At 50.3% G+C, this 27,401-nt stretch overlaps 1 protein-coding gene across 1 annotated transcript; it reads left to right on the top strand.

Annotated features, from left to right (window-relative positions):
- The first annotated feature begins 513 nt into the window (after positions 1–513).
- Positions 514–26,695, top strand: NUP35 (nucleoporin 35). Its single transcript, XM_038751893.1, has 8 exons — positions 514–761; positions 1,869–2,002; positions 3,453–3,513; positions 5,244–5,385; positions 16,074–16,143; positions 16,245–16,373; positions 22,640–22,804; positions 26,114–26,695. Exons 1-8 carry the CDS (start codon positions 602–604, stop codon positions 26,189–26,191), a joined length of 939 nt encoding a protein of 312 aa, XP_038607821.1. The 5' UTR covers positions 514–601; the 3' UTR covers positions 26,192–26,695.
- The last annotated feature ends 706 nt before the right edge of the window (positions 26,696–27,401 follow it).

Raw genomic sequence — 27,401 nt, 5'->3', positions numbered from 1 at the left:
GCTAAGTGGCGGAGTCGGGATTCGAACCCACCACCTCTGACTCCCAAGCCCTCAGTGGAAAGAGCCCGGGCTTTGGAGTCAGAGTTCATGGGTTCGAATCCCGGCTCCGCCAGTTGTCAGCTGTGTGGCTTGGGGCAACTCACTTCACTTCTCTGGGCCTCAGTTACCTCATCTGGAAAATGGGGATGAAGACCGTGAACCCCTTGTGGGACAACCTGATTGCCTTGCAACCTCCCCAGCGCTTAGAACAGTGCTTTGCACATAGTAAGCGCTTAATAAATGCCATCATTATTGTTATTATTAAGCCCACGCACTGTTTCCACTGAGCCACGCTGCTTCTCTAAGATGGACAGGGACACCCCCTTTCCCCCCGCCTTACTCCTCAGAGCCTTCCAGGCGGCAATCTGCTGCAGTCATTTCTAAAAAACAAATTGACAAGTGCTTTTCCTCCGGCTTGACGCGCGTCATCGTCGGAACACATTTTCCCGGGGCGCTCCCGCCCCTCTCCGCTCTGGCAGAAACCTCCGTCTCCGTCGTCCGAAGCGAGGCGGTTTCTGATCTATTTTTTTCTCTGCCTCTCCACGATCCAGGAGCCGAGCCGATGATGCTAGGCTCGCCCACCTCCCCGAAGCCGGGAGCAAGCGCCCAGTTTTTACCTGGGTTTTTAATGGGGGATCTGCCAGCCCCGACCACCCCGCAACCGCGCTCTTTCAGCGTTCCCTCGGTAGGCGTCATGGAAATGAGGTCTCCTCTGCTTGCCGGTAGGTAACCGCTCTCAGATGCTTTGGGGACCGAAAGGACGGTTTGCTTTTCGGAGGGGTGATGGTCGAACGTCTTTTCAGTCTTTGCCGAGTCTTCTCGTGGAAGTCCAAGCCGCTGTAACGGATGAGTGAAGATTCCGAGTCGGTCAGAGAAGGGCCACCGCTGGCCCCAAACGGGACGCTAATTAAAATGAAAACGGACCGATGAGCGCCAACCTGGAGCGGTCCAGTGTGATTTCTGGGCCCGGTGGCGTCCGCCTACTCGCGGGGTGGGATTTAGCAAGCGGACGGCGGGTGCGATCCGTAGAATTGGCCCACAGGGAGAGGAGAACGTTTCCCGTCGCCAATCCCCTCTGCTCCTCTTTATTCTGGGATCGTGACTCCCCCCAGGCGTCAAGTCCCGGGCTAATTCCCACCTGTAGTCTTTCCCAGCTCTTGGTACAGTGCTCTGTGAGCAGTAAGTGCTCACCGCTACTACCTCAAAAATAAAAGACGTCATAACCCCTAGCTTTAGGAGGCTTACAGTCGCCCGGGACAGAATTTGACCCCCTGCCGTAGACGTCGGCCGTTTGTATTTATTGCGCGCTGTACCGCTTCGTAGGTTACAGTACGACAGAGCCGTTAGCCGTGGTCGCTGAATATAAACGGATAAACGAGCGGCGATCCGCCCGCGAGCGCAGCGGGGCCGAGGGTGGGCGGAGGAAGGGTTTCAGATCCCGGTGCGTTCGCATCGCAGAAGGGAGTGGGAGGAGAGGAATTGGGAGCCTAGATTTTCTTCCAAAAGAGAGTCAAGTTTCCTACGCGCAGGGTTTTGAGGAAGCCAGCTCTTCTGCAAACCGTGGTTGCCAGCAGACAAAAATCGCTATTTAAATTCGGCTTTGATCCCGGGCCAGAAAAAGGAACCCCGCGTCTCCCTCACGCACGGTAACGGTCTGGCGCAGGTTGCGCTGGAGCCGAACCGTCCGTGGGGAGCCGATGGCCGGGACCCTCCGCTCCGGAGGCAAACTAAGCCGGGGCCGCAGCCTGGGAGCGTCTGTGACGCGGGCTCCCGCCACCTGTCCTTTTCCTCTCCTCCTCCCTGCATCTTTCCCGTTTTCCTCTTTGCAGGCGGATCCCCGCCCCAGCCCGTCATGCCGGCCCCCAAGGACAAAAGCGGTGCCCCGCCGGTGAGGAGCATCTACGACGAGCTGTCGGGCCCCGGCCTCCGATCCACGCCTCTGACTTCTTCCAGGAGACAAGGGGTAACAGCGATGGGTCACGGGGCTTAGGAACGGGGTCCCGGGGACCCCAGAAGTAACCCACGTCCTCAATCAATCAATCAATCAATCGTATTTATTGAGCACTTACTGTGTGCAGAGCACTGTACTAAGCGCTTGGGAAGTACAAGTATGACCCTCCCCGTTGAGGAGCTGGACTTCCTCATTAGGGAAGCAGCGTGGCTCAGTGGAAAGAGCATGGACTTTGGAGTCAGAGGTCATGGGTTCGAATCCCGGCTCTGCCGCTTGTCAGCTGGGTGACTTTGGCAAGTCACTTCACTTCTCTGGGCCTCAGTTCCCTCATCTGGAAAATGGGGATGAAGACTGGGAGCCCCCCTGTGGGACAACCTGATCACCTTGTATATCCCCAGCGCTTAGAACAGTGCCTTGCACATCGTAAGAGCTTAATAAATGCCATTATTATTATTATTATTAATAAGGTTGAGCGATGGGTCGATTATATATAAACATCAAACGGTCTTCCTCGAAACCGCTCCTGTGATTTATCGCAGTCAGCCGGGCACGGCATTTGAGGCTTTCCCGTACGGTGCTTGGGAGAGCACGATACATCCGAGTTGGTCGGTAATTCCAAATGATGTTCCCGAAAAGAACGTCTCCGTAGGCAAAAATCCAGGTGATTCCGAACCCTTCCTCCCGACCAAACGTAGCTGCTGCGTCAATATTTTACCTGTTCTGTAGCTGCTGAGGTTTCCTCTCTCACGTCTCTCTTATTCTGTCCCCTTCTCCTGACTCTCGGAGGGGCAGGCCCGAGAGGATCAGGGTTGCCAACTGGTACTTCCCAAGCGCTTAGTACAGTGCTCTGCACGCAGTCAGCGCTCAATAAATACGATTGATTGATTCTCCCACCCCACCCGGGGCTGCTGACGTCCACAGTCTTAACAATTCCTCCAGAATCCACCTTGGTGGGTTTTTATCCTCACGTTCCTTCTCCAGGGTGAATCGGAGGACCGTTCTCTCGAATCCATTCATTCAGTCGTGTTTATTGAGCACTTACTGCACTGTACTAAGCGCTTGGGAAGTACAAGTTAGCCACGTATAGAGACGGTCCTGACCCGACAGCGGGCTCACGGTCTAGAATACATCCAGCGAGCCCCAGGGGACAACGGCCACGAGTTTGCGATTTTTTAAGTCGAACCCGGTAGAAGAGCAGCACCTCACAGAGACGTCGGCGGGGATCCCGTCTCTTTCCGTTGGATTTAAAGACCGGACGACCCTCCCGGTTGAGGAGCTGGAAATAGCTTGGGAAGCCCCGCTCAGAAACGGGTTAGGTTTTCAGCGCGTCACTCGAATCGGGGGGACGTCGCGGTGTCCGGCACGGGGTTATTTCGGAGTCCTTTGGGATCGTGATGTCGGAGACGTGGATCGGGAAAGGGCCTCGTCGCGGGCCTCAGCACGTCGTTCTGTTTCCTTCCAGCCCGGCGTTTCGGTCGCGCAGAGTCCTGTGAGCGGGCCCATCCCCGCGGCGTCAGGGTCGGGTAAGCGGCAGGCCGACCCGCTCCGCGGCCCCGGGCTTTTCGGGGGGGTTTGTTTTCCTGCTCGGTAAAATCAACCTCACTATTTCCCCACAGATTGAGTATCTAGTCTTCAGCTGTCTGTTTTCATGTGCCATTCTGATGTGCAGTTGTGAATAATAATAATAATAATAATAATGTTGGTATTTGTTAAGCGCTTACTACGTGCCAAGCACCGTCCTAAGCGCTGGGGTGATTCAAGGTTGTCCCACGTGGGGCTCACAGTCTTAATCCCCTTTTTACGGATGAGGGAATTGAGGCCCAGAGAAGTGAAGCGACTTGCCCCGAGTCACACAGCTGACAAGTGAAGCAGCGTGGCTCAGCGGAAAGAGCCCGGGCTTGGGAGCCGGAGGTCATGGGTACGAATTCCGCCTCCCCCTCATGTCAATCAATCAATCAATCATATTTATTGAGCGCTTACTATGTGCAGAGCACTGTACTAAGCGCTTGGGAAGTACAAATTGGCATCACATAGAGACAGGCCCTACCCAACAGTGGGCTCACAGTCTAAAAGGGGGAGACAGAGAACAGAACCAAACATACCAACAAAATAAAATAAGTAGGATAGAAATGTACAAGTAAAATAAATAAATAAATAGAGTAATAAATATGTACAACCATATATACATATATGCAGGTGCTGTGGGGAAGGGAAGGAAGTAAGATGGGGGGATGGAGAGGGGGAGACGGGGGGATGGAGAGGGGGCTGTGTGACCTTGGGCAAGTCACTTAGCTTCTCTGGGCCTCTGTTACCTCATCTAAAAATGGAGATTAAAGACTGTGAGGCCCCCCGTGGGACAACCTGATCACCTCGTATCCCCCCCAGCGCTTAGAACAGTGCTTCGCACCTAGTAAGCGCTTAACAGATGCCATCATTATTATAGAGAAGCAGCGTGGCTCAGTGGAAAGAGCACGAGCTTTGGAGTCAGAGGTCATGGGTTCAAATCTCGGCTCCGCCAATTGTCAGCTGTGTGACTTTGGGCAAGTCGCTTCACTTCTCTGCGCCTCAGTTCCCTCATCTGGAAAGTGGGGATTAAGACCGTGAGTCCCCCGTGGGACAACCTGATCACCTTGTAACCTCCCCAAGCGCTTTGAACAGTGCTTGGCACATAGTAAGCGCTTAATAAATGCCATTATTATTATTATTATTATCTAACAAGCGATACGTGACTGTCCCACCGGTAAAACTAGATATTCTTAATTTTTAATCGTCATGAAGAGTAGCCTATGCGAGTGACGAAAGTCTGCAAGGAGGTGGAATCGGTGGAATAATGAAAAAGAAGGCAGATGATGCCGAAGTGATGGAACCGGTTTTAAATGACGGAGGAGCGATTCCGTTCTTCAGGCTCCTTCCATTGTGACTCTTGGTTGAGCGGTCGTGACGGTCAATCAGTCAATCAATCATATTTACTGAGCGCTTACTGTGTGCAGAGCACTGTACTAAGCGCTTGGGAAGTACAAGTTGGCAACATATAGAGACGGTCCCTACCCAACGGTGGGCTCACAGTCTAAAAGGGACTCTCTGATTTAAAGGTCCTCCCGCCAAGTCACATTGGGGCGATCGGGTCATCCTAGTGGGTGGAGGTTTTGGAAAACGGAGTTAAGCTTTCCACAAGGTGCGGGGAAAGTGACGCTTAGCACATAGTAAGCGCTTAATAAACGGCATTATTATTATTATCGTATTCTCCCGGCAGGCGCGGGGGTGTTCAGCCCCGCCGGCGTCGGGCAGCCCCGGAAGACGACGCTGTCCCCGGCCCAGCTGGACCCCTTCTTCACCCAGGGCGACGCGCTGACTTCCGAAGACCACCTGGATGACACTTGGGTAACCGTGTTCGGGTAGGTGATGATGCGCGCCTAGCGGGCGCTCAGTCAATGCAGCCGATTGAGCGAACTCTCCCGAGTGCTTAGTACAGCCAACTTGGGCTTCCCGAGCGCTTAGTACAGCGCTTTGCGCGTAGCGGGCGCTCAGTCAATGCAGCCGATTGATCGTACTCTCCCGAGTGCTTAGTACAGCCAGCTTGGACTTCCCAAGCGCTTAGTACAGTGCTCTGCGGGTTGCGGGCGCTCGGTAAATGCAACCGATTGAGCGTACTCTGCCGAGTGCTTAGTACAGCCAACTTGGACTTCCCAAGCGCTTAGTACAGCGCTCTGCGTGTAGCGGGCGCTCAGTAAAAGCAGCCGATTGATCGTACTTTCCCGAATGCTTAATACAGGCAACTTGGACTTCCCAAGCGCTTAGTACAGTGCTCTGTGTGTAGCGGGCGCTCAGTAAATGCAGCCGATTGAGCATACTCTGCTGAGTGCTTAGTACAGCCAACTTGGGCTTCCCAAGCGCTTAGTACAGCGCTCTGTGCGTAGCGGGCGCTCAGTAAAAGCAGCCGATTGATCGTACTCTCCCGAATGCTTAGTACAGCCAGCTTGGACTTCCCAAGCGCTTAGTACAGCGCTCTGCGCATAGCGGGCGCTCAGTAAAAGCAGCCGATTGAGCGTACTCTCCCGAGTGCTTAGTACAGCCAGCTTGGACTTCCCAAGCGCTTAGTACAGTGCTCTGCGCGTTGCAGGCACTCGGTAAATGCAACCAATTGATTGTACTCTCCCGAGTGCTTAGTACAGCCAGCTTGGACTTCCCAAGCGCTTAGTACAGTGCTCTGCGCCTAGCGGGCACTCAGTCAATGCAGCCGATTGAGCGTACTCTCCCGAGTGCTTAGTACAGCCAACTTGGACTTCCCAAGCGCTTAGTACAGTGCTCTGCGCGTAGCGGGCGCTCAGTAAATGCAGCTGATTGAGCGTACTCTCCCAAGTGCTTAGTACAGCCAGCTTGGACTTCCCAAGCGCTTAGTACAGCGCTCTGCGCGTAGCAGGCGCTCAGTCAATGCAGCCGACTGAGCGTACTCTCCCGAGTGCTTAGTACAGCCAGCTTGGGCTTCCCAAGCGCTTAGTACAGTGCTCTGCGCGTAGCGGGCGCTCAGTAAATGCAACCGATTGATCGTACTCTCCCGAATGCTTAGCACAGGCAACATGGACTTCCCAAGCGCTTAGTACAGTGCTCTGTGCGTAGCGGGCGCTCAGTCAATGCAGCCGATTGATCGTACTCTCCCGAGTGCTTAGTACAGCCAGCTTGGACTTCCCAAGCGCTTAGTACGGCGCTCTGCGCGTAGCGGGTGCTCAGTCAATGCAGCCGATTGATCGTACTCTCCCGAGTGCTTAGTACAGCCAACTTGGACTTCCCAAGCGCTTAGTACAGCGCTCTGCGCATAGCGGGCGCTCAGTAAAAGCAGCCGATTGAGCGTACTCTCCCGAGTGCTTAGTACAGCCAGCTTGGGCTTCCCAAGCGCTTAGTACAGCGCTCTGTGCGTAGCGGGCGCTCGGTAAATGCAGCCGATTGATCGTACTCTCCCGAGTGCTTAGTACAGCCAGCTTGGACTTCCCAAGCGCTTAGTACAGTGCTCTGTGCGTAGCGGGCGCTCAGTCAATGCAGCCGATTGAGCGTACTCTCCCGAGTGCTTAGTACAGCCAGCTTGGACTTCCCAAGCGCTTAGTACAGTGCTCTGCGCGTTGCGGGCACTCAGTAAATGCAGCCGATTGAGCGTACTCTCCCGAGTGCTTAGTACAGCCAACTTGGACTTCCCAAGCGCTTAGTACAGTGCTGTGCGCGTAGCGGGCGCTCAGTAAATGCAGCCGATTGAGCGTACTCTCCCGAGTGCTTAGTACAGCCAACTTGGACTTCCCAAGCGCTTAGTACAGTGCTCTGCGCGTTGCGGGCGCTCGGTAAATGCAACCGATTGAGCGTACTCTGCTGAGTGCTTAGTACAGCCAACTTGGACTTCCCAAGCGCTTAGTACAGCGCTCTGCGCGTAGCGGGCGCTCAGTAAATGCAGCCGATAGAGTGTACTCTCCCAAGTGCTTAGTACAGCCAGCTTGGACTTCCCAAGCGCTTAGTACAGCGCTCTGCGCGTAGCGGGTACTCAGTAAATGCAGCCGATTGAGCGTACTCTCCCAAGTGCTTAGTACAGCCAACTTGGACTTCCCAAGCGCTTAGTACAGTGCTCTGCGCCTAGCGGGCGCTCAGTCAATGCAGCCGATTGAGCGTACTCTCCCGAGTGCTTAGTACAGCCAGCTTGGACTTCCCAAGCGCTTAGTACAGCGCTCTGCACGTAGCAGGCGCTCAGTAAAAGCAGCCGATTGATCGTACTCTCCCGAATGCTTAGTACAGGCAACTTGGACTTCCCAAGCGCTTAGTACAGCGCTCTGCGCGTAGCGGGCGCTCAGTAAAAGCAGCCGATTGATCGTACTCTCCCGAGTGCTTAGTACAGCCAACTTGGACTTCCCAAGCGCTTAGTACAGCACTCTGCGCCTAGTGGGCACTCAGTCAATGCAGCCGATTGAGCGTACTCTCCCGAGTGCTTAGTACAGCCAGCTTGGGCTTCCCGAGCGCTTAGTACAGCGCTTTGCGCGTAGCGGGCGCTCAGTAAATGCAGCCGATTGATCGTACTCTCCCGAGTGCTTAGTACAGCCAACTTGGGCTTCCCAAGCGCTTAGTACAGTGCTCTGCGCATAGCGGGCGCTCAGTAAATGCAGCCGATTGAGCGTACTCTCCCGAGTGCTTAGTACAGCCAACTTGGGCTTCCCAAGCGCTTAGTACAGCGCTCTGCGCGTAGCGGGCGCTCAGTAAATGCAGCCGATTGAGCATACTCTCCCTAATGCTTAGTACAGCCAACTTGGACTTCCCAAGCGCTTAGTACAGCGCTCTGCACGTAGCGGGCGCTCCGTAAAAGCAGCCGATTGAGCGTACTCTCCCGAATGCTTAGTACAGCCAACTTGTACTTCCCAAGCGCTTAGTACAGTAAGCGCTCAATAAATATGATTGACTGATTGACTGATCTGACAGATGAGGGAACCGAGGCCCAGGGGGTTTTAACTCTAGCCGTAATTTCAAGCGTTCTTGAAATAACAGTAGCCGCTTCCCTGTGCGTTTTGAAGAAAAGGCGTTTTCAGATGACCTTGTTGCCAGCTTGTACTTCCCAAGCGCTCAGTACAGTGCTCTGCACACAGTAAGCGCTCAAGAAATAGGAATGAATGAATGGAGCGACTTGCCCAAAGTCACACAGCTGACAAGTGGCAGAGCCGGGGGGTGCAAGATCGGAGCGGAAGGGGTGACCGGGGGAATGCCGATACACGCCACTGCTGAAGAGCTGGACCAGGGGACTTCTGAATTGCCTCTCTTGGTCAACTGCCCCTCTCTGGTTCACCCCTCACTCATCATCATCATCATCAATCGTATTTATTGAGCGCTTACTATGTGCAGAGCACTGGACTAAGCGCTTGGGAAGTACAAATTGGCAACATATAGAGACGGTCCCTACCCAACAGTAGGCTCACAGTCTGAAAGGGGGAGACAGAGAACAAAACCAAACATACTAACAAAATAAAATAAATAGGATAGATATGTACAAGTAAAACTCGACTCACCTCTCTTCCCATTACTTATCCTTATCCATCGACCCCCGGCCCACGTCATCCCCCGGGCCTGGAATGCCCTCCCTCTGCCCATCCGCCAAGCTAGCCCTCTTCCTCCCTTCAAGGCCCTGCTGAGAGCTCACCTCCTCCAGGAGGCCTTCCCAGACTGAGCCCCTTCCTTCCTCTCCCCCTCGTCCCCCTCTCCATCCCCCCCATCTTACCTCCTTCCCTTCCCCACAGCACCTGCATATATGCATATATGTTTGTACATATTTATTACTTTATTAGAGAAGCAGCGTGGCTCAGTGGAAAGAGCCTGGGCTTTGGAGTTAAGAGGTCATGGGTTCAAATCCCGGCTCCGCCACATGTCTGCTGGGTGACCTCGGGCAAGTCACTTAACTTCTCTGAGCCTCAGTTACCTCATCTGTAAAATGGGGATTGACTGTGAGCCCCCTGTGGGACAATCCGATCACATTGTATCCCCCCCAGCGCTTAGAACAGTACTTTGCACATAGTAAGCGCTTAACAAATGCCATTATTATTATTACTCTATATATGTATTTATTTTACTTGTACATATCTATTCTATTTATTTTATTAGTATGTTTGGTTTTGTTTTCTGTCTCCCCCTTTTAGACTGTGAGCCCACTGTTGGGTAGGGACTGTCTCTCTATGTTGCCAACTTGTACTTCCCAAGCACTTAGTCCAGTGCTCTGCACACAGTAAGCGCTCAATAAATACGATTGATTGATTGATTATCTTCTCTCTCTTCCCCGACTGCAGCCCAGGTTGCCATATTTTCCCTGGCTGTCATATCCCGTAGCCTCCTCCTCCTCCCGGCCTCCCTCTTGCCCCCTTCACCTCCAGCGGGACCGTCTTCAAAGCACCTCGGAAATGGTTTTTCCCGTTTCCTGTTAAATCTCTCATCCTCCCCACAAATGACCCTTCATCACCCTGTTTTAATTTAAATTCCCGTACACCCTCGCTCGTAGCATTTCTGTTTATTCCGTTCCTTCCCCTTCCCTGTAATTGCTGTAAAGGCTTTTTCCCGTCTAGCACATCATCTCTTTAGTCCCACTGTATTCTCAATCAATCAATCAATTGTATTTATTGAGCGCTTACTGTGTGCAGAGCACTGTACTAAGCGCTTGGGAAGTACAAGTTGGCAACATATAGAGACGGTCCCTACCCAACAGTGGGCTCACAGTCTTTAGTTTGCGGTTCCGAACAGAATTTAATTTAATGAATACTGTTAATACTGGTTCTACACCGTGAGCCCGCTGTTGTGTAGGGACCGTCTCTATATGTCGCCAACTTGTACTTCCCAAGCGCTTAGTGCAGTGCTCTGCACACAGTAAGCGCTCAATAAATACGATTGAATGAATGAATAAAAGGTGCAATTCGCTGTATTGGTTGTTTGGGAAAAGCCCAGCAGAAGCAGTGAATGAATACAGCGCTCTGCACACAGGAAGTACTCAGTAAAAACCGTTGATGATGGTTTTGCAGACCCCCCCACCACGCGCCAGGTACGATCGGTTAGAGAAGCAGCGTGACTCAGTGGAAAGAGCCCGGGCTTTGGAGTCGGAGGTTGTGGGTTCAAATCCCGGCTCCGCCACTTGTCGACTGTGTGACTTTAGGCGGGTCACTTCACTTCTCTGCACCTCAGTTCCCTCATCTGTAAAATGGGAATGAAGACCGTGAGCCCCCCGTGGGGCGACCTGATCACCTTGTCACCTCCCCAGTGCTTAGAACAGTGCTTTGCACATAGTAAGCACTTAATAAATGCCATTATTATTATTATTATTATTATTATTATTACAGCCAACTTGGACTTCCCAAGTGCTTAGTACAGTGCTCTGCACACAGTAAGTGCTCAGTATATATGATTGAACGAATGAATGCAGCGCTATACCGTTGACGATGGTTTCACAGACCCCCCCACACGCACCAGGTACGATCAGTTAGAGAAGCAGCGTGGCTCAGTGGAAAGAGCCCGGGCTTTGAAGCCAGAGGTCATGGGTTCAAATCCCGGCTCCGCCACTTTGACTTTGGGCAGGTCACTTCACTTCTCTGTGCTTCAGTTCCCTCATCTGTAAAATGGGGATTAAGACCGTGAGCCCCCCGTGGGACGACCTGATCACCTGGTCACCTCCCCAGCGCTTAGAACAGTGCTTTGCACATAGTAAGCGCTTAATAAATGCCATCATTATTATTATTATTCCCCAGTCTTTAGTTTATCCTGATTATCATCCTATCTGTGAGTATTTTTCTGTACCGTCTTCCCCGTTAGCGTGTCCCCTGCTTCTGCTGGGCTTTTCCCAAACAACCAATACAGGACCGTCTCTATATGTAGGGACCGTCTCTATATGTTGCCAATTTGTACTTCCCAAGCGCTTAGTCCAGTGCTCTGCACATAGTAAGCGCTCAATAAATACGATTGATGATGATGATGATGAGTGAGGGGTGAACCAGAGAGGGGCAGTTGACCAAGAGAGGCAATTCAGAAGTCCCCTGGTCCAGCTCTTCAGCAGTGGCGTGTATCGGCGTTCCCCCGGTCACCCCTTCCGCTCCGATCTTGCACCCCCGGCTCTGCCACTTGTCAGCTGTGTGACTTTGGGCAAGTCGCTCCATTCATTCATTCCTATTTCTTGAGCGCTTACTGTGTGCAGAGCACTGTACTGAGCGCTTGGGAAGTACAAGCTGGCAACAAGGTCATCTGAAAACGCCTTTTCTTCAAAACGCACAGGGAAGCGGCTACTGTTATTTCAAGAACGCTTGAAATTACGGCTAGAGTTAAAACCCCCTGGGCCTCGGTTCCCTCATCTGTCAGATCAGTCAATCAGTCAATCATATTTATTGAGCGCTTACTGTACTAAGCGCTTGGGAAGTACAAGTTGGCAACATATAGAGACGGTCCCTACCCAACAGCGGGCTCACAGTCTAAAAGGGGGAGACAGACAACAAAACAAAACATATTAACAAAATAAAATAAATAGAATAGATATGTACAAGTAAAATAAATGAATAAATAGAGTAACAAAGTCGCTTCACTTCTCCTCAGTTCCCTCATCTGTAAATGGGATAAATACTGTGAGCCCCCCATGAGACAACCCTGTTCACCTTGTAACCTCCCCAGCGCTTAGAACAGTGCTCTGCACATAGTAAGCGCTTAATAAATGCCATTATATATATATATCCTTATAACCTCCCCAGCGCTTAGAACGGTGCTCTGCACTTAGTAAGTCCTTAATAAAATGCCATTATATATATATATTCTTGTAAACACCCCAGCGCTTAGAACAGTGCTCTGCATATAGTAAGCGCTTAATAAATGCCATTATATATAGAATGCTGAAGAGGTGCCCCATCATATGTATCATAATATATATCATATCATATATCATAATCATAATGTATTCTATTTATTTTATTTTGTTAATATGTTTTGTTTTGTTCTCTGTCTCCCCTCTCTAGACTGTGAGCCCGCTGTTGGGTAGGGACCGTCTCTGTATGTTGCCCACTTGTACTTCCCAAGCGCTTAGTACAGTGCTCTGCACACAGTAAGTGCTCAATAAATACGATTGATTGATTGATTGATAATGATGGGGCATCTCTTCAGCATTCTTGGGCACGTGTAAGCGTTTCCGTGGGTGCCCCTCTGGGTTTGCAGGGGACGATTTTTCAAGTAGCGTCCTTCAGGACTCTAAGCGCTGCAGACTTATTTCACGGGGAGAATAATAATAAAAATAATAGTGATGGCATTTATAAAGCGCCTACTCTGTGCAAAGCCCCGTTCTAAGCACTGGGGAGGTTACGAGGTGATCAGGTTGTCGCACGGGGGGCTCACAGTCTTCATCCCTTTGTAGACTGTGAGCCTACTGTTGGGTAGGGACCGTCTCTATATGTTGCCAACTTGTCCTTCCCAAGCGCTTAGTACAGTGCTCTGCACACAGTAAGTGCTCAATAAATTAATCAGTCATATTGAGCACTTACTGTGTGCAGAGCACTGTACTAAGTGCCTGGGAAGTACAGGTTGGCAACATATACAGTCCCTACCCAACGTTGAATGAGTGAATGAATCCCCATTTTACAGATGAGGTAACTGAGGTCCAGAGAAGTGAAGCGACTTGCCCAAAGTCACCCAGCCGACAATTGGCGGAGCAGGGATTTGAACCCATGACCTCTGACTCCAAAGCCCGGGCTCTTTCCACTGAGCCGCACTGCTTCTCTGCAAAAAAACAGTGCTTTTTTCTGTGTGTATGTTCCATTTTTCAGTGTTTCCATCCCGATTCATCTGTACTCGTTTGATTTCCTCATTCTTCCCGGTCCCCCTTTTCCCGAGCTCACCGCCTCCAGGAGGCCTTCCCAGACCGAGCCCCCTTTTTCCTCGCCTCCGCCCTACCTCCTCCCCCTCCCCACAGCACCTGTATAGGGGTTTGTCCAGATTTATTCCTCTATTTATTTGACTTGTCCATATTTACTCTTCTATTGATTTTGTTAACGATGCGCCTTTAGCTTTAATCCTATTTATTCCGACGACTTGACACCCGTCCACGTGTTTGGTTTTGTCGTCTGTCTCCCCCTTCTAGACTGCGAGCCCGTTGTTGGGTAGGAACCGTCTCCATGTTTCCCAACAGCTTAGTACAGTGCTCTGCCCACAGTAAGCGCTCAGTAAGTACGATTGATTGAGTGAAGTGTCCCAATTCCCCCCCGTGGATTCTTTTGCAGCGCATACCTTGGGCAAGCCACTTAACTTCTCTGTGCCTCAGTTCCCTCATCTGTAAAATGGGGATTAAGACTGTGAGCCCCAAGTGGAAAAACCTGATCACCTTGTAGCCCCCCCCCAGTGCTTAGAACGGTGCTTTGCACATAGTAAGCGCTCATCAAATACCACCATTACTATTATTATTATTACAAGAAGCAATCAATCAATCGTATTTATTGAGCGCTCACTGTGTGCAGAGAGCACTGTACTAAGCGCTTGGGAAGTACAAGTTGGCAACATATAGAGACGGTCCCTACCCGACAGTGGGCTCACAGTCTAGAAGCACTTAGCAAGTACCATAGAAGCAGCGTGGCTCAGTGGAAAGATCCCGGGCTTGGGAGTCAGAGGTCATGGGTTCGAATCCTGGCTCCGCCACGTGGCCTCGGGCGAGTCGCTTCACCTCTCCGGGCCTCAGTCCCCGCATCTGGAAAATGGGGATGAAGACCGCGAGCCCCACGTGGGACAACCTGGTCACCTTGTATCCCCCCAGCGCTTAGAAAGGTGCTTTGCACGTAGTAAGCGCTTAACATATGCCATCATCGTCATCATTATTATTATTATTATTATTATTATTACCATCACTACCGTTTCCACTATTGGGAAACCGATATGTGCCCGGCTCCCCCGGGAAGGGAGCGTACGGCGGGACGTGCGGCGCTCCCCCCGGGGTTTAGGACAGTGCTCCGCACTCAGTGCTCGGCCGCGGGCGCGGACGATGAAGGCGACTTGTACTTGTACTTCCCAAGCGCTTAGTACGGTGCTCTGTACCCAGTAAGCGCTCAATAGATACGATTGAATGAATGAACGAATACAGCGCTCTGCACGAAGTAAGTGCTCAATAAATACCACTGCTTGATTGATCGCAAGTACCAGACCCTTCTCTGATCTACAGATGGGATTCCCAAGAATGTTGAAAAGCCCCACACTAAAATTGACTTCGTTTACAGTATTATTATTTTATTATTATCATGATTACTATTATCATTGCAGTATAATGAATAACAGTATATTAACAGAATATCGCATTTGATTTCCTCAACGTCAAGTGAAAGTTTCGCGTGTCCTCCGCACGGCTTATTTGGTAAAATACTCACCACTTATCCTAATTATTTTTCTCCACATGGAAATCAGCATGGCTTTGGGAATTTTCCCTTTTGCTTCCCGCCTGCTGATAATTTCCTAACCAGACATTTATTTTAAAGGGGGCTGGAAGCAATAGCCTCCTCTCGCTCCCAACCTCCCTCGTTCCCCCCTTCACATCCAGCGAGCCCATCTTAAAAGCACGTCTGATATTGCTTCTGGTAATAATAATAATAATAATAATAATAATAATAATAATAATGACGACGGCATTTCTTAAGCGCCTGCTATGTACCAAGCACTGTTTTAAGCACTGGGATCAGGTTGTCCCACGGGGGGGCTCACAGTCTTCACCCCCATTTTCCAGATGAGGGAACTGAGGCCCGGAGAAGTGAAGTGAGCCCACTGTTGGGTAGGGACCATCTCTATATGTTGCCGACTTGTACTTCCCCAGCGCTTAGTCCAGTGCTCTGCACACAGTAAGCGCTCAATAAATACGATTGAATGAATGAATGAATGAATGAAGTGACTTGCCCAAAGCCACCCAGCTGACAGGTGGTGGAGCCGGGATTTGAACCCGTGACCTCGGACTCCAAAGCCCGGGCTCTTTCCACTGAGCCGCGCTGCTTCTCCTTTTCCTCCAAGAGGTCTTCCCTGTTAAATCTCTCATCTTCCCCAAACCTCTGTTTCCCCACAAATAATAATAATAATAATAATAATGATGGTATCTGTTAAGTGCTTACTATCAATCAATCAATCAATCGTATTTATTGAGCGCTTCCTGCGTGCAGAGCACTGTACTAAGCGCTTGGGAAGTACAAGATGGCAACAGATAGAGACGGTCCCTACCCAACAGTGGGCTCACAGTCTACTATGTGCCAAGCACTGTTCTAAGCGCTGGGGGGGATACGGGGTGATCAGGTTGTCCCGCGTGGGGCTCACAGTCTTCATCCCCATTTGACAGATGAGGGAACTGAGGCCCAGGGAAGTGACGTGACTTGCCCAGAGTCACCCAAGTGACCCTCCATCACCTTCAGCGACACGTCCGCTCTCCCTTGGACGTTTCAGGTGATCCGTCGATGAGTCGGCGCTACCTATTGGACGCTCCTCACGCACTCGGCGCCCGGGAGAGGACCCGCTCCCGGCCCGCGACGAGCGTACGGTCTCGGTGGGGGGGGGGGGCCCGGCGTGTTTCGGTGAGCGTGGCGTGTGTGTCTTCCAGGTTCCCTCAGGCATCCGCTTCCTACATCCTCCTCCAGTTCGCCCAGTACGGAAACATCCTCAAGCACGTGGTAAGGGAGGGAAAACCCGGCTCGGGGCCCGGGCGCGCCCGTTTCTCCCCGCGTTTTCCGCGCTCAACGGGCCGCCCTCTCTGCCCTTGAAATCCCGACAGATGTCCAACACGGGGAATTGGATGCACATCCATTACCAGTCCAAGCTGCAGGCCCGGAAGGCCCTAAGCAAGGATGGGCGGATTTTTGGCGAGTCCATCATGATCGGAGTGAAGCCTTGTATCGACAAAGTGAGTTCTCGCGGGTGGCGAGACCGTTGGCGGGGGTCCAGGCGAAGCGCATAAAGAGTCCAGCGCTTAGAACAGTGCTTTGCACATAATAAACGCTTAATAAATGCCATTAAAAAAATTACTATCACTACTCGGAGTTGGGCAATCCTAGATTGCCCGGTCCAGGGCTTCCTAAAGACTAGCTGTAATAATAATAATAATAATAATAATAATAATAATAATAATAATGGCACTTATTAAGCGCTTACTAAGCACTGGGGAGGTTACAAGGTGATGAGGCTGTCCCACGGGGCGCTCACAGTCTCAGTCCCCATTTTACAGATGAAATGGTTGGCCAGTCTCACTCACTTTCATTTTACAGTAAAACTAATATATTTGTCCCCTCTCTACTTTTCAGGGAGTTTGTGTAGGGGAGCAAAGCCTGAGTGCGGTTATTTTAAGATCACCTGAAGAAAGATTCAGGTCGTTCAGTTCATTCAGACGGGTTTATTGGACGCTACCTGTGTGCAGAGCACTATAGTAAGCGCTTGGGAGATACCAAATAATAATAATGGCACTTATTAAGCGCTTACTATGTGCCAAGCACTGTTCTAAGCACTGGGGAGGTTACAAGGTGATTAGGTTGTCCCACGGGGGGCTCACATTCTCAATCCCCATTTTACAGATGAAATAGTTGGGGCCAGTCACGCTTACCTTCATTTTACAGTAAAACTAATATATTTGTCCCCTGTCTACTTTTCAGGGAGTTTGTGTAGGGGAGCAAAGCCCAAGTGCGGTTATTTAAGATCACCTGAAGAAAGATTCAGGTCGTTCAATTCATCCAGATGGATTTATTGAACGCTAACTGTGTGCAGAGTACTGTAGTAAGCACTTGGGAGACACCAAATAATAATAATGGCACTTACTAAGCACTTACTATGTTCCAAGCACTGTTCTAAGCGCTGGGGAGGTTACAAGGTGATCAGGTTGTCGCACGGGGGGCTCACGGTCTCAATCCCCATTTTACAGATGAAATAGTTGGGGCCAGTCACACTGACCTTCATTTTACAGTAAAACTAGTATATTTATCCCCTGTCTACATTTCAAGGAGTTTGTGTAGGGGAGCAAAGCCCGAGTGCGGTTAAGATCACCTGAAGAAAGATTCAGGTCGTTCAGTTCATTCAGATGGATTTATTGAACGCTAACTGGGGTCTCAATCCCCATTTTACAGATGAAATAGTTGGGGCCAGTCACACTGACCTTCATTTTACAGTAAAACTAATATATTTGTCCCCCGTCTACTTTTCAGGGAGTTTGTGTAGAGGCGTAAAGCCCGAGTGCGGTTATTTAAGATCACCTGAAGAACGATTCAGGTTGTTCAGTTCATCCAGATGGATTTATTGAACACTAACTGTGTGCAGGGTACTGTAGTAAGCGCTTGGGAAATACCAAATAATAATAATGGCATTTATTAAGCACTTATTCTGTGCAAAGCACTGTTCTAAGCGCTGGGGAGGTTACAAGGTGATCAGGTTGTCCCATGGGGCGCTCACGGTCTCAATCCCCATTTTACAGATGAAATAGTTGGGGCCAGTCTCACTCACTTTCATTTTACAGTAAAACTAATATGTTTGTCCCCTCTCTACTTTTCAGGGAGTTTGTGTAGGGGAGCAAAACCCAAGTGCGGTTATTTAAGATCACCTGAAGAAAGATTCAGGTCGTTCAGTTCATCCAGATGGATTTATTGAACGCTAACTGTGTGCAGAGCACTACAGTAAGCGCTTGGGAGATACCAAATAATAATAATGGCACTTATTAAGCACTTACTATGTGCCCAGCACCGTTCTAAGCACTGGGGAGGATCCAAGGTGATCAGGTTGTCCCACGGGGGGCTCATGGTCTCAATCCCCATTTTACAGATGAAATAGTTGGGGCCAGTCACACTGACCTTCATTTTGCAGTAAAACTAGTATATTTGTCCCCTGTCTACATTTCAAGGAGTTTGTGTAGGGGAGCAAAGCCCGAGTGCGGTTATTTAAGATCACCTGAAGAAAGATTCAGGTCGTTCAGTTCATCCAGATGGATTTATTGAACGCTAACTGTGTGCAGGGTACTGTAGTAAGCGCTTGGGAGATACCAAATAATAATAATAATGGCATTTATTAAGCACTTACTCAGTGCAAAGCACTGTTCTAAGCGCTGGGGAGGTTACAAGGTGATCAGGTTGTCCCACGGGGCGCTCATGGTCTTAATCCCCATTTTACAGATGAGGGAACTGAGGCCCAGAGAAGTGAAGTGACTTGTCCAAAGTCACACAGCTGACATTCATTCATTCGCATTTATTGAGCGCTTACTGTGTGCAAAGCACTGTAGTAATAATAATAATGACGGCATTTATTAAGCGCTGGCTGTGTGCAAAGCACCGTTCGAAGCGCCGGGGAGGTTACAGAGTGATCAGGTTGTCCCACGGGGGGCTCACAGTCCTTATCCCCATTTTCCAGATGAGGTCACTGAGGCCCAGAGAAGTGAAGCGACTTGCCCCAGGTCACCCAGCCGACAAGTGGCGGAGCCGGGATTTGAACCCATGACCTCTGACTCCAAAGCCCGGGGCTCTTTCCACTGAGCCGCGCCGCTTAGGTGTACTAATCACCTCAGAGAGTGCGGTACAACAGCGGACGCGTTCCTGCCCACAACGGGCTCACGGTCTAGAGGGGGAGGCGGACATTAATATCAATCAATTAATTAATTAATTCCAGATGCGGGCGGATGTGCCGTGGGGTGGGAGGGAGGATGGATGAAGGAGGAAGTGAGGCGTTGGCGACGAGATCGAGGTACAGTCACAATATTAGCCTAAGAGGTGTGAGGCGTGGGGGCTGCGTTCATTCAGTCGTACTTATTGAGCGCTTACTGTGTGCGGAGCACTGTAATAATAATAATAATCATAATAATAATCATAATAATAGTGATAATGGCATTTGTTAAGCGCTTACTATGTGCAGAGCACTGTTCTAAGCACTGGAATAATAATGATGGCATTTTTTAAGCGCTTACTATGTGCAAAGCACTGTTCTAAGCGCTAGGAGAGTAGTGAGGTGGGAGGGGGTAAGGTAGAGAAGCAGCGTGGCTCAGTGGAAAGAGCACGGGCTTGAGAGTCCAGAGGTCGTGGGTTCGAATCCCGGCTCCGCCACGTCAGCTGGGTGACTCTGGGCAAGTCACTTCTCTGGGCCTCAGTTCCCTCATCTGGGAAATGGGGATGAAGACTGGGAGCCCAATGTGGGACCGCCTGATCACCTTGTATAATAATAATAACAATAATGACAATATTTATTAAGCACTTACTATGTGCCAAGCACTGTTCTAAGCACTGGGGAGGTTACAAGGTGATGAGGTTGTCCCATGGTGGGGCTCACAGTCTTCATCCCCATTTTCCAGATGAGGGAACTGAGGCCCAGAGAAGTGAACTCACTTGCCCAAAGTCACACAGCGGACAATTTCTAGACTGTGAGCCCGCTGTTGGGTAGGGACCGTCTCTATATGTCACCAACTTGTACTTCCCAAGCGCTTAGTACAGTGCTCTGCACCCAGTCAGTGCTCAATAAATACAACTGAATGAATGAATGAATGATTGAATTGGCCAAGCTGGGATTTGAACCCATGACCCTGACTCCAAAGCCCGGGCTCTTTCCACTGAGCCATGCTGCTTCTCTATCCCTCCATCGCTTGGCACATAGTAAGCGCTTAACAAATGCCACTGTCACTATTAAGGTGATGAGGTTCCTTGATGCTAAGAATTGGATCTTCCGTCTCTGTGGTAATAATAATAATGATGGTATTCGTTGAGCGCTTACTATTCATTCATTCAATCGTACTTATTGAGCGCTTACTGTGTGCAGAGCACTGTACTAGGTGCTTGAGAAGTACTCATTCATTCAATCGTATTTATTGAGCGCTTACTGTGTGCAGAGCACTGTACTAAGTGCTTGAGAAGTACAAGTTGGCAACATAATGGACTAGTGTGGGGAAGATTGGTTGGTGGCAGGGGGACCGGCATTCATTCATTCATTCCATCGTATTTATTGAGCGCTTACTGTGTGCAGAGCACTGTACTAAGCGCTTGGGAAGTACAAGTTGGCAACCTATAGAGACGGTCCCCACCCAGCAACGGGCTCACATGTGCCAAGCACTGTTCTGAGCGCTGGGATAGACACAGGGTGATCAGGTTGTCCCACGTGGGGCTCCCAGTCTTCATCCCCATTTTCCAGATGAGGGAACTGAGGCCCAGAGAAGTGAAGTGACTTGCCCAGAGTCACACAGCTGACAAGGGGCGGAGCCGGGATTAGAACCCACGACCTCTGACTCCCAAGCTGGGGCTCTTTCCACTGAGCCACACCTTGGTATCCTCCCAAGTGCTCAGCGCTTAATAATAGTAATAATAATAGTGATATTTGTTAAGTGCCTACTATGTGCAAAGCGCTGTTCTAAACGCTGGGGAGGAAACAAGGTGATCAGGTTGTCCCACCTGGGGCTCACAGTCTTCATCCCCATTTGACAGATGAGGTCACTGAGGCCCAGAGAAGTGAAGCGACTTGCCCAAAGTCACACAGCTGACACATGGCCGAGCCGGGATTTGAACCCATGACATCTGACTCCAAAGCCCGGGCTCTTTCCTCTGAGCCATGCGGCTTCTCTGAGCGCTTGACACAGAGTAGGTGCTCAATAAATACCGTCAATTACTCAGAAAGCAGCGGGGTCTAGTAGAAAGCGTGTGGACCGGGGAGTTGGAGGTCCTGGGTTTTAATCGCAGATTTGCCACTTGCCTGCTATGTGGCCAGGCTCTTCTGTGCCTCAGTTTCCTCGTCTGTACGATGGAGAGTCAGTGGCTAATCTACCTCCTGCTTAGACTGGGAGCCCCACGCAGGAAAAGTTTGTCCCTAACCTGATTCTATTGGTCATGGGTTCTAATCCTGATGCCACCCCCCCCTTTTTTTTTAAATGGCATTTTTTAAGCGCTTACTATGTGCAAAGCGCTGTTCTAAGCACTGGGGAGGTTGTCAGCTCTGTGACTCTGGTCAAGTCCCTTCACTTCTCTGAGCCTCAGTTGCCTCATCTGGAAAATGGGGATGAAGACCGTGAGCCCCCCGTGGGACCACCTGATCACCTTGTAACCTCCCCAGTGCTCAGAACGGTGCTCGGCACATAGTAAGCACTTAACAGATACCATTCTTGATTTTTATTTTATTTATCGACTCCATCTACAGGGACTGCGTCCACCCCAGCGCTTAGTAATAATAATAATAATAATAATAATAATAATGGCACTTATTAAGCGCTTACTATGTGCAAAGCACTGTTCTAAGCGTTGGGGAGGATACAAGGCGATCAGGTTGTCCCACCGGGAGCTCAGAGTCTTCATCCCCATTTTACAGATGAGGGAACTGTTTAGGTATATTTGCCTATCTATGCATACATACATCCATCTATGTATGCATATATACACATATGTAATATGCATATACATATATACATGCATATGCACATGTACACCCATGCATACGTATACACACATTCATGCAAATGCACACACAGGCATACATATGTTGCTGTGCATACACATATACATATATGCAATGTGCATATCTCTATCTACATATATATAATCATAAAATAATAATAATAGTACAGTGCCTGGCACATAGTAGGCACTGAACAAATACCGCAATTATTAGCCTCGTTATTTTTATCAGCCCCGTGTCTCAGTTCTCCTGTTCTCCCTCCTCCTTAGACCGTGAGCTGCATGTTTTGTTTTGTTGTCTGTCTCCCCCTTCTAGACGGTGAGCCCGCTGTTGGGTGGGGACCGTCTCTAGATGTTGCCGACTTGGACTTCCCAGGCGCTTAGTACAGTGCTCTGCCCACAGTCAGCGCTCAATAAATGCGATTGAATGAATGAATGCGGGGCAGGGACCGTGTCCAACCGAATTCACCTGTATCCATCCAAAGTGTTTAACACGTAGCAGGCGCTTTTATTTATCGGTTCCGTTCCACGGGAGGCTCCCAGTCTTAATCCCCACGTTAAAGATTTTCAGCAGATTCATTCATTCATTCAATCGTATTTATTGAGCGCTTACTGTGTGCAGAGCACTGTACTAAGCGCTTGGGATACCCTCTAAAACAGTCAACCGGAGACCCTACTGCAGTCAAAGCGATTTTGAAAAACGTGACATTTCTGCCGCTGGGGCTTTGGGCTTCGGGGATGACGGGAGGAAGACGCGTCCTGTGATTTTTTCCAGAGCGTGATGGAGAGCTCCGACAGAAGCGCCGCGTCCCCCCCGCCCTCAAATTTCACCCCACCGATCAAAACCTTGGGAACCCCCTTGCAACCGACCAGCGCGCCCAGAATCTCCACCATGAGGCCCCTCGCCACTGCGTACAAAACCTCTGCCAGCGACTACCAGGTAATTTCCGAGGGGAGGCGGGGGAACGGGTGGGTCTCGCGAAGGGAGGGACGTGGAAAAGATCGCGGGCCCAGGCGACCCGGCCATTGGGGTCGGTGGAGGTCTTTCCCGCCCGAAGGAGATTTTTCCTGAGGAGAGAGAGCTCAGTCAGTCCGCGGTATCGGAGCGTTGCCGGGATGCGGAGAAGCGGGTGGCAGTCGCTATTCAAGCGTCAATCTCTGAGCCCGTTGGGTTCCCGAGACCGCTGTCCCTCTGCGGCTTGAGGAAGCGAACGCGTCTCGAGGCCGATGGGTCCCCGGGATCTGACGGAGAGGTGCCTCTCCTGGAGGAAGGCCGACGGGAAATCCCGCGCGGAACGACCCCGGCTCGGACGGCCGTATGACGCGAAGCGGCGTCGCTTAGCGGTTAGGGCACGGGCCTGCGAATCAGAATAATAATAATAATAATGGTATTTCTTAAGCACTTACTATGTGCAAAGCACTGTTCTAAGCGCCGGGGAGGTTACAAGGTGATCAGGTTGTCCCCCGGGGGGCTCCCAGTCTTAATCCCCATTTTACAGAGGAGGGAACTGAGGCCCAGAAAAGTGAAGTGACTTGCCCAGAGTCACACAGCTGACAGTTCTCAGAGCCGGGATTTGAACCCATAGTAATAATATTGATAATGATGGCATTTATTAAGCACTTACTATGTGCAAAGCACCGTTCTAAGTGCTGGGGAAGTTCAAGGTGATCAGGTTGTCCCATGGGGGGCTCCCAGTCATAACCCCCATTTTACAGATGAGATAACTGAGGCCCAGAAAAGTGAAGTGACTTGCCCAAAGTCACACAGCTGACAGTTGGCGGAGCCGGGATTTGAACCCATAGTAATAATATTGATAATGATGGCATTTATTAAGCGCTTACTATGTGCAAAGCACCGTTCTAAGCTCCGGGGAGGTTACAAGGTGATCAGGTTGTCCCCAGGGGGGCTCCCAATCTTAATCCCCATTTTACAGAGGAGGGAACTGAGGCCCAGAAAAGTGAAGTGACTTGCCCAAAGTCACACAGCTGACAGTTGGCGGAGCCGGGATTTGAACCCGTAGTAATAATAATGATAATAATGATGGCATTTATTAAGCACTTACTATGTGCAAAGCGCCGTTCTAAGCGCTGGGGAGGTTACAAGGTGATCAGGTTGTCCCCTGGGGGGCTCCCAGTCGTAACCCCCATTTTACAGATGAGATAACTGTGGCCCAGAAAAGTTAAGTGACTTGCCCAAAGTCACACAGCTGACAGTTGGCGGAGCCGGGATTTGAACCCATAATGATAATGGCATTTATTAAGCGCATACTATGTGCAAAGCACTGTTCTAAGCGCCGGGGAGGTTACAAGGTGATCAGGTTGTCCCCTGGGGGGCTCCCAGTCATAACCCCCATTTTACAGATGAGATAACTGAGGCCCAGAAAAGTTAGGTGACTTGCCCAAAGTCACACAGCCAACAGTTGGCGGAGCTGGGATTTGAACCCATAGTAATAATAATGATAATAATAATGGCATTTATTAAGTGCTTACTATGTGCAAAGCACCATTCCAAACGCTGGGGAGGTTACAAGGTGATCAGGTTGTCCCACACGGGGCTCACAGTCGTAATCCCCATTTGACAGATGAGATAACTGAGGCCCAGAAAAGTTAAGTGACTTGCCCAAAGTCACACAGCTGACAGTTGGCGGAGCCGGGATTTGAACCCATAATGGCATTTATTAAGCGCATACTATGTGCAAAGCACTGTTCTAAGCGCTGGGGAGGTTACAAGGTGATTAGGTTGTCCCCAGGGGGGCTCCCACTCTTCACCCCCATTTTCCAGGTTAGGGAACTGAGGCCCAGAAAAGTTAAGTGACTTGCCCAAAGTCACACAGCTGACAGTTGGCGGAGCTGGGATTTGAACCCATAGTAATAATGATGATAATAATAATGGCATTTATTAAGCGCTTACTATGTGCAAAGCACCATTCTAAGCGCTGGGGAGGTTACAAGATGATCAGGTTGTCCCACGGGGGGCTCACAGTCTTAATCCCCATTTTGCAGATGAGGTAACCGAGGCCCAGAAAAGTTAGGTGACTTGCCCAAAGTCACACAATAGTAGGCCACGCTGCTTCTCGAGTAGCTAGGCCTTGTAGTCCGGCACTGTGGGTCCCACGGCAGCAAATTATCGTCGAGGGGCCGAGCTCTCTAGGAAGGAATCTTCATCAACGCTCAGTATACCAACGGGAACGATTGTTCAGTCTGGTTTTCGGGTAAATGGTGGAAGCCCTGGGGAGCGGGAGGAGAATCATTTGTCTAAATTCGTATCTGGCCATGGATAAATGATTCTGAGGCAAGGGAACGAATCTTAAGCCGGAGTAACAGGAATAATAACAGCAAATGACCCGGCTTCTCATCTCGGCTCCGCTGCGGGACCGTGGGCAAGTCACGTTTCTTCTTTTCTTTTCTTTTATTTTCATTTTTATTTTATTTTATTTTATTTTATTTTATTTTAATTTAATTTAATTTAATTTAATTTTAATTTTATTTCGTTTTAATTTAATTTTATTTTGATTTAATTTAATTTATTTTTTTTATTTTAATTTAATTTAATTTTTATTTTATTTTGTTAATATGTTTGGTTTTGTTCTCTGTCTCCCCCTTCTAGACTGTGAGCCCACGGTTGGGTAGGGACTGTCTCTATATGTTGCCAACTTGGACTTCCCAAGCGCTTAGTACAGTGCTCTGCACACAGTAAGCGCTCAATAAATACGACTGATTGATTGATTGATTCTTTGTGCCTCGGTGGCCTCATCTGGAAAACGGGGATTAAGACGGCGAGCGCTGTGTCCAACCCGGTTACCCCGGTGCTTAGTACGGTGCCTTGCACATAGTAAGCGCTTATCAAATACCACGTTTATCATTAATGATTATTTTGCATTTGCTGTGGGCAGAGCACTGTTCTAAGTGCTCGGGAGAGTGGGCTGTAACAGTAAACGGACATATTCCCTGCCCACAACGAGCTTACAGTCCGAGGGGTGGGACGCGGGCCTTAATAGAAATAAATTACTGATATGTGAGTAATCGCCGTGGGGCTGGCAGAAGGGGAAGTGGCATTTTGGCCGGGCTCGTTCCAATTCACTACATAGTCTCCATTCATTCATTCAATCGTATTTATTGAGCGCTTACTGTGTGCAGAGCACTGTACTAAGCGCTTGGGAAGTCCAAGTTGGCCACATCTAGGCCAGAGAACCGAAGTCCGGTCCCGAAGATACGGTCCGTTGTTGAGTTTTCCCTTTCTTCCTTTCAGGTGGTTTCAGACAGACAGACCCCGCGGAAGGATGAAAGTCTCATCTCTAAAGCGATGGAGTACGTGTTCGGCTGGTAGCGTCGAGTCGAGAAAACGGGAATCGGCGGAAAGAGACGGGCGTTGCCGCCAGGACGCGGTCCCGCCCGGAATATCCCCCCCGCTTCCCTTGGTTAGTTGTATAACCGTTCTGGGCGGCGTTCGGACTCGACATCCCCATCGATGCCTTTTTAAAGCACAAACGCTTTAAACGACGGACCGTACCAGGTTTGGAAGAAACCGCAGAAATCTTAAGTAAGAACGGTTCCGGTGCGTTCTGCGCTCCGGTGGCGCGTGCTCTCTAAGCACGAAAGACGCGTCCCAGACTTCCGCGCCTCCTGAAACGGAGTTTCTAGCGAGACGTCCGAACGGCTTCTGTCTGTGCAGAATGAAAACCGTCCGTCCTGAATGTCGCCAAATTAAGAGGCGTCACTCCGAGACTCGGTATCCCGCCTCTCTCGGCGCGAATTCTCATTCCCGCGAGAGGGGGAACGGCTCTTTTTCAAAACGTTTTATTCAGATTTCCCAATAAACTTTCGAAGGTGGGCTCTTGGCCTCTTTTGGAGACGCGGTTCAGTCCCTCGTACAGCGCTCCGTGGCGGGGCAACCGGTCATTCATTCGTTCAGTCGTATTTATTGAGCGCTTACGGTGTGCAGAGCACTGCACTAAGCGCTTGTGATATGAATGAGTGGTCGCCCGTTGGCCGAAGAATCGCGCTTTTGTCCCAAGTTAGGGGCTTTCAAAGTGGTTAAGTAGTGCGAAACTCGCCACCCCTGAAGATTGAAGCCCAGAAACATCGGTTTTCTCCCCGTCCCCCCACCCAAAAGCACACCCCGCGCCGCGAAGGTGGGGAGAGCGATGGTTTGTTGTTGAAAAGGGAGGGTATTCCAGGCCAGAGACGGGACACGGGGGAGAGGACAGCGGCCCGTTGGCGTTAGACGAGCGCGGTGCGTCGTGAGAAGAATGGCGAGGTGAGTTAGGAGGGGACCAGTGTGTTTGTGAGCGACACGGTAAGGAGTTTCTGATGGAAGCACAGATGAGCCGGCGACCCTCGGAGGTTCCCGGGGAGCGGGGTGACGCGGACGGGACGGTTTCCTGGAAGACCGATCCAGGCAGCGGAGCCAAGTACGGACCCCAGTGGAGACGGGAGCAGGGAGGAAGCCGGAGTGGGAATCAAGGCCGGACACGGATGAGCGCTTGGATTCGTGCGGGAGCAGTTCGGTTGGAGAGGAAAGCGTGGATTTTAGCCGC

Source organism: Tachyglossus aculeatus, chromosome 9 (assembly GCF_015852505.1).
Source record: "Tachyglossus aculeatus isolate mTacAcu1 chromosome 9, mTacAcu1.pri, whole genome shotgun sequence".
NCBI lineage: Eukaryota > Metazoa > Chordata > Mammalia > Monotremata > Tachyglossidae > Tachyglossus > Tachyglossus aculeatus.
The sequence above is the reverse complement of the archived record's forward strand: the minus strand, read 5'-3'. Positions and strand labels throughout refer to the sequence as shown.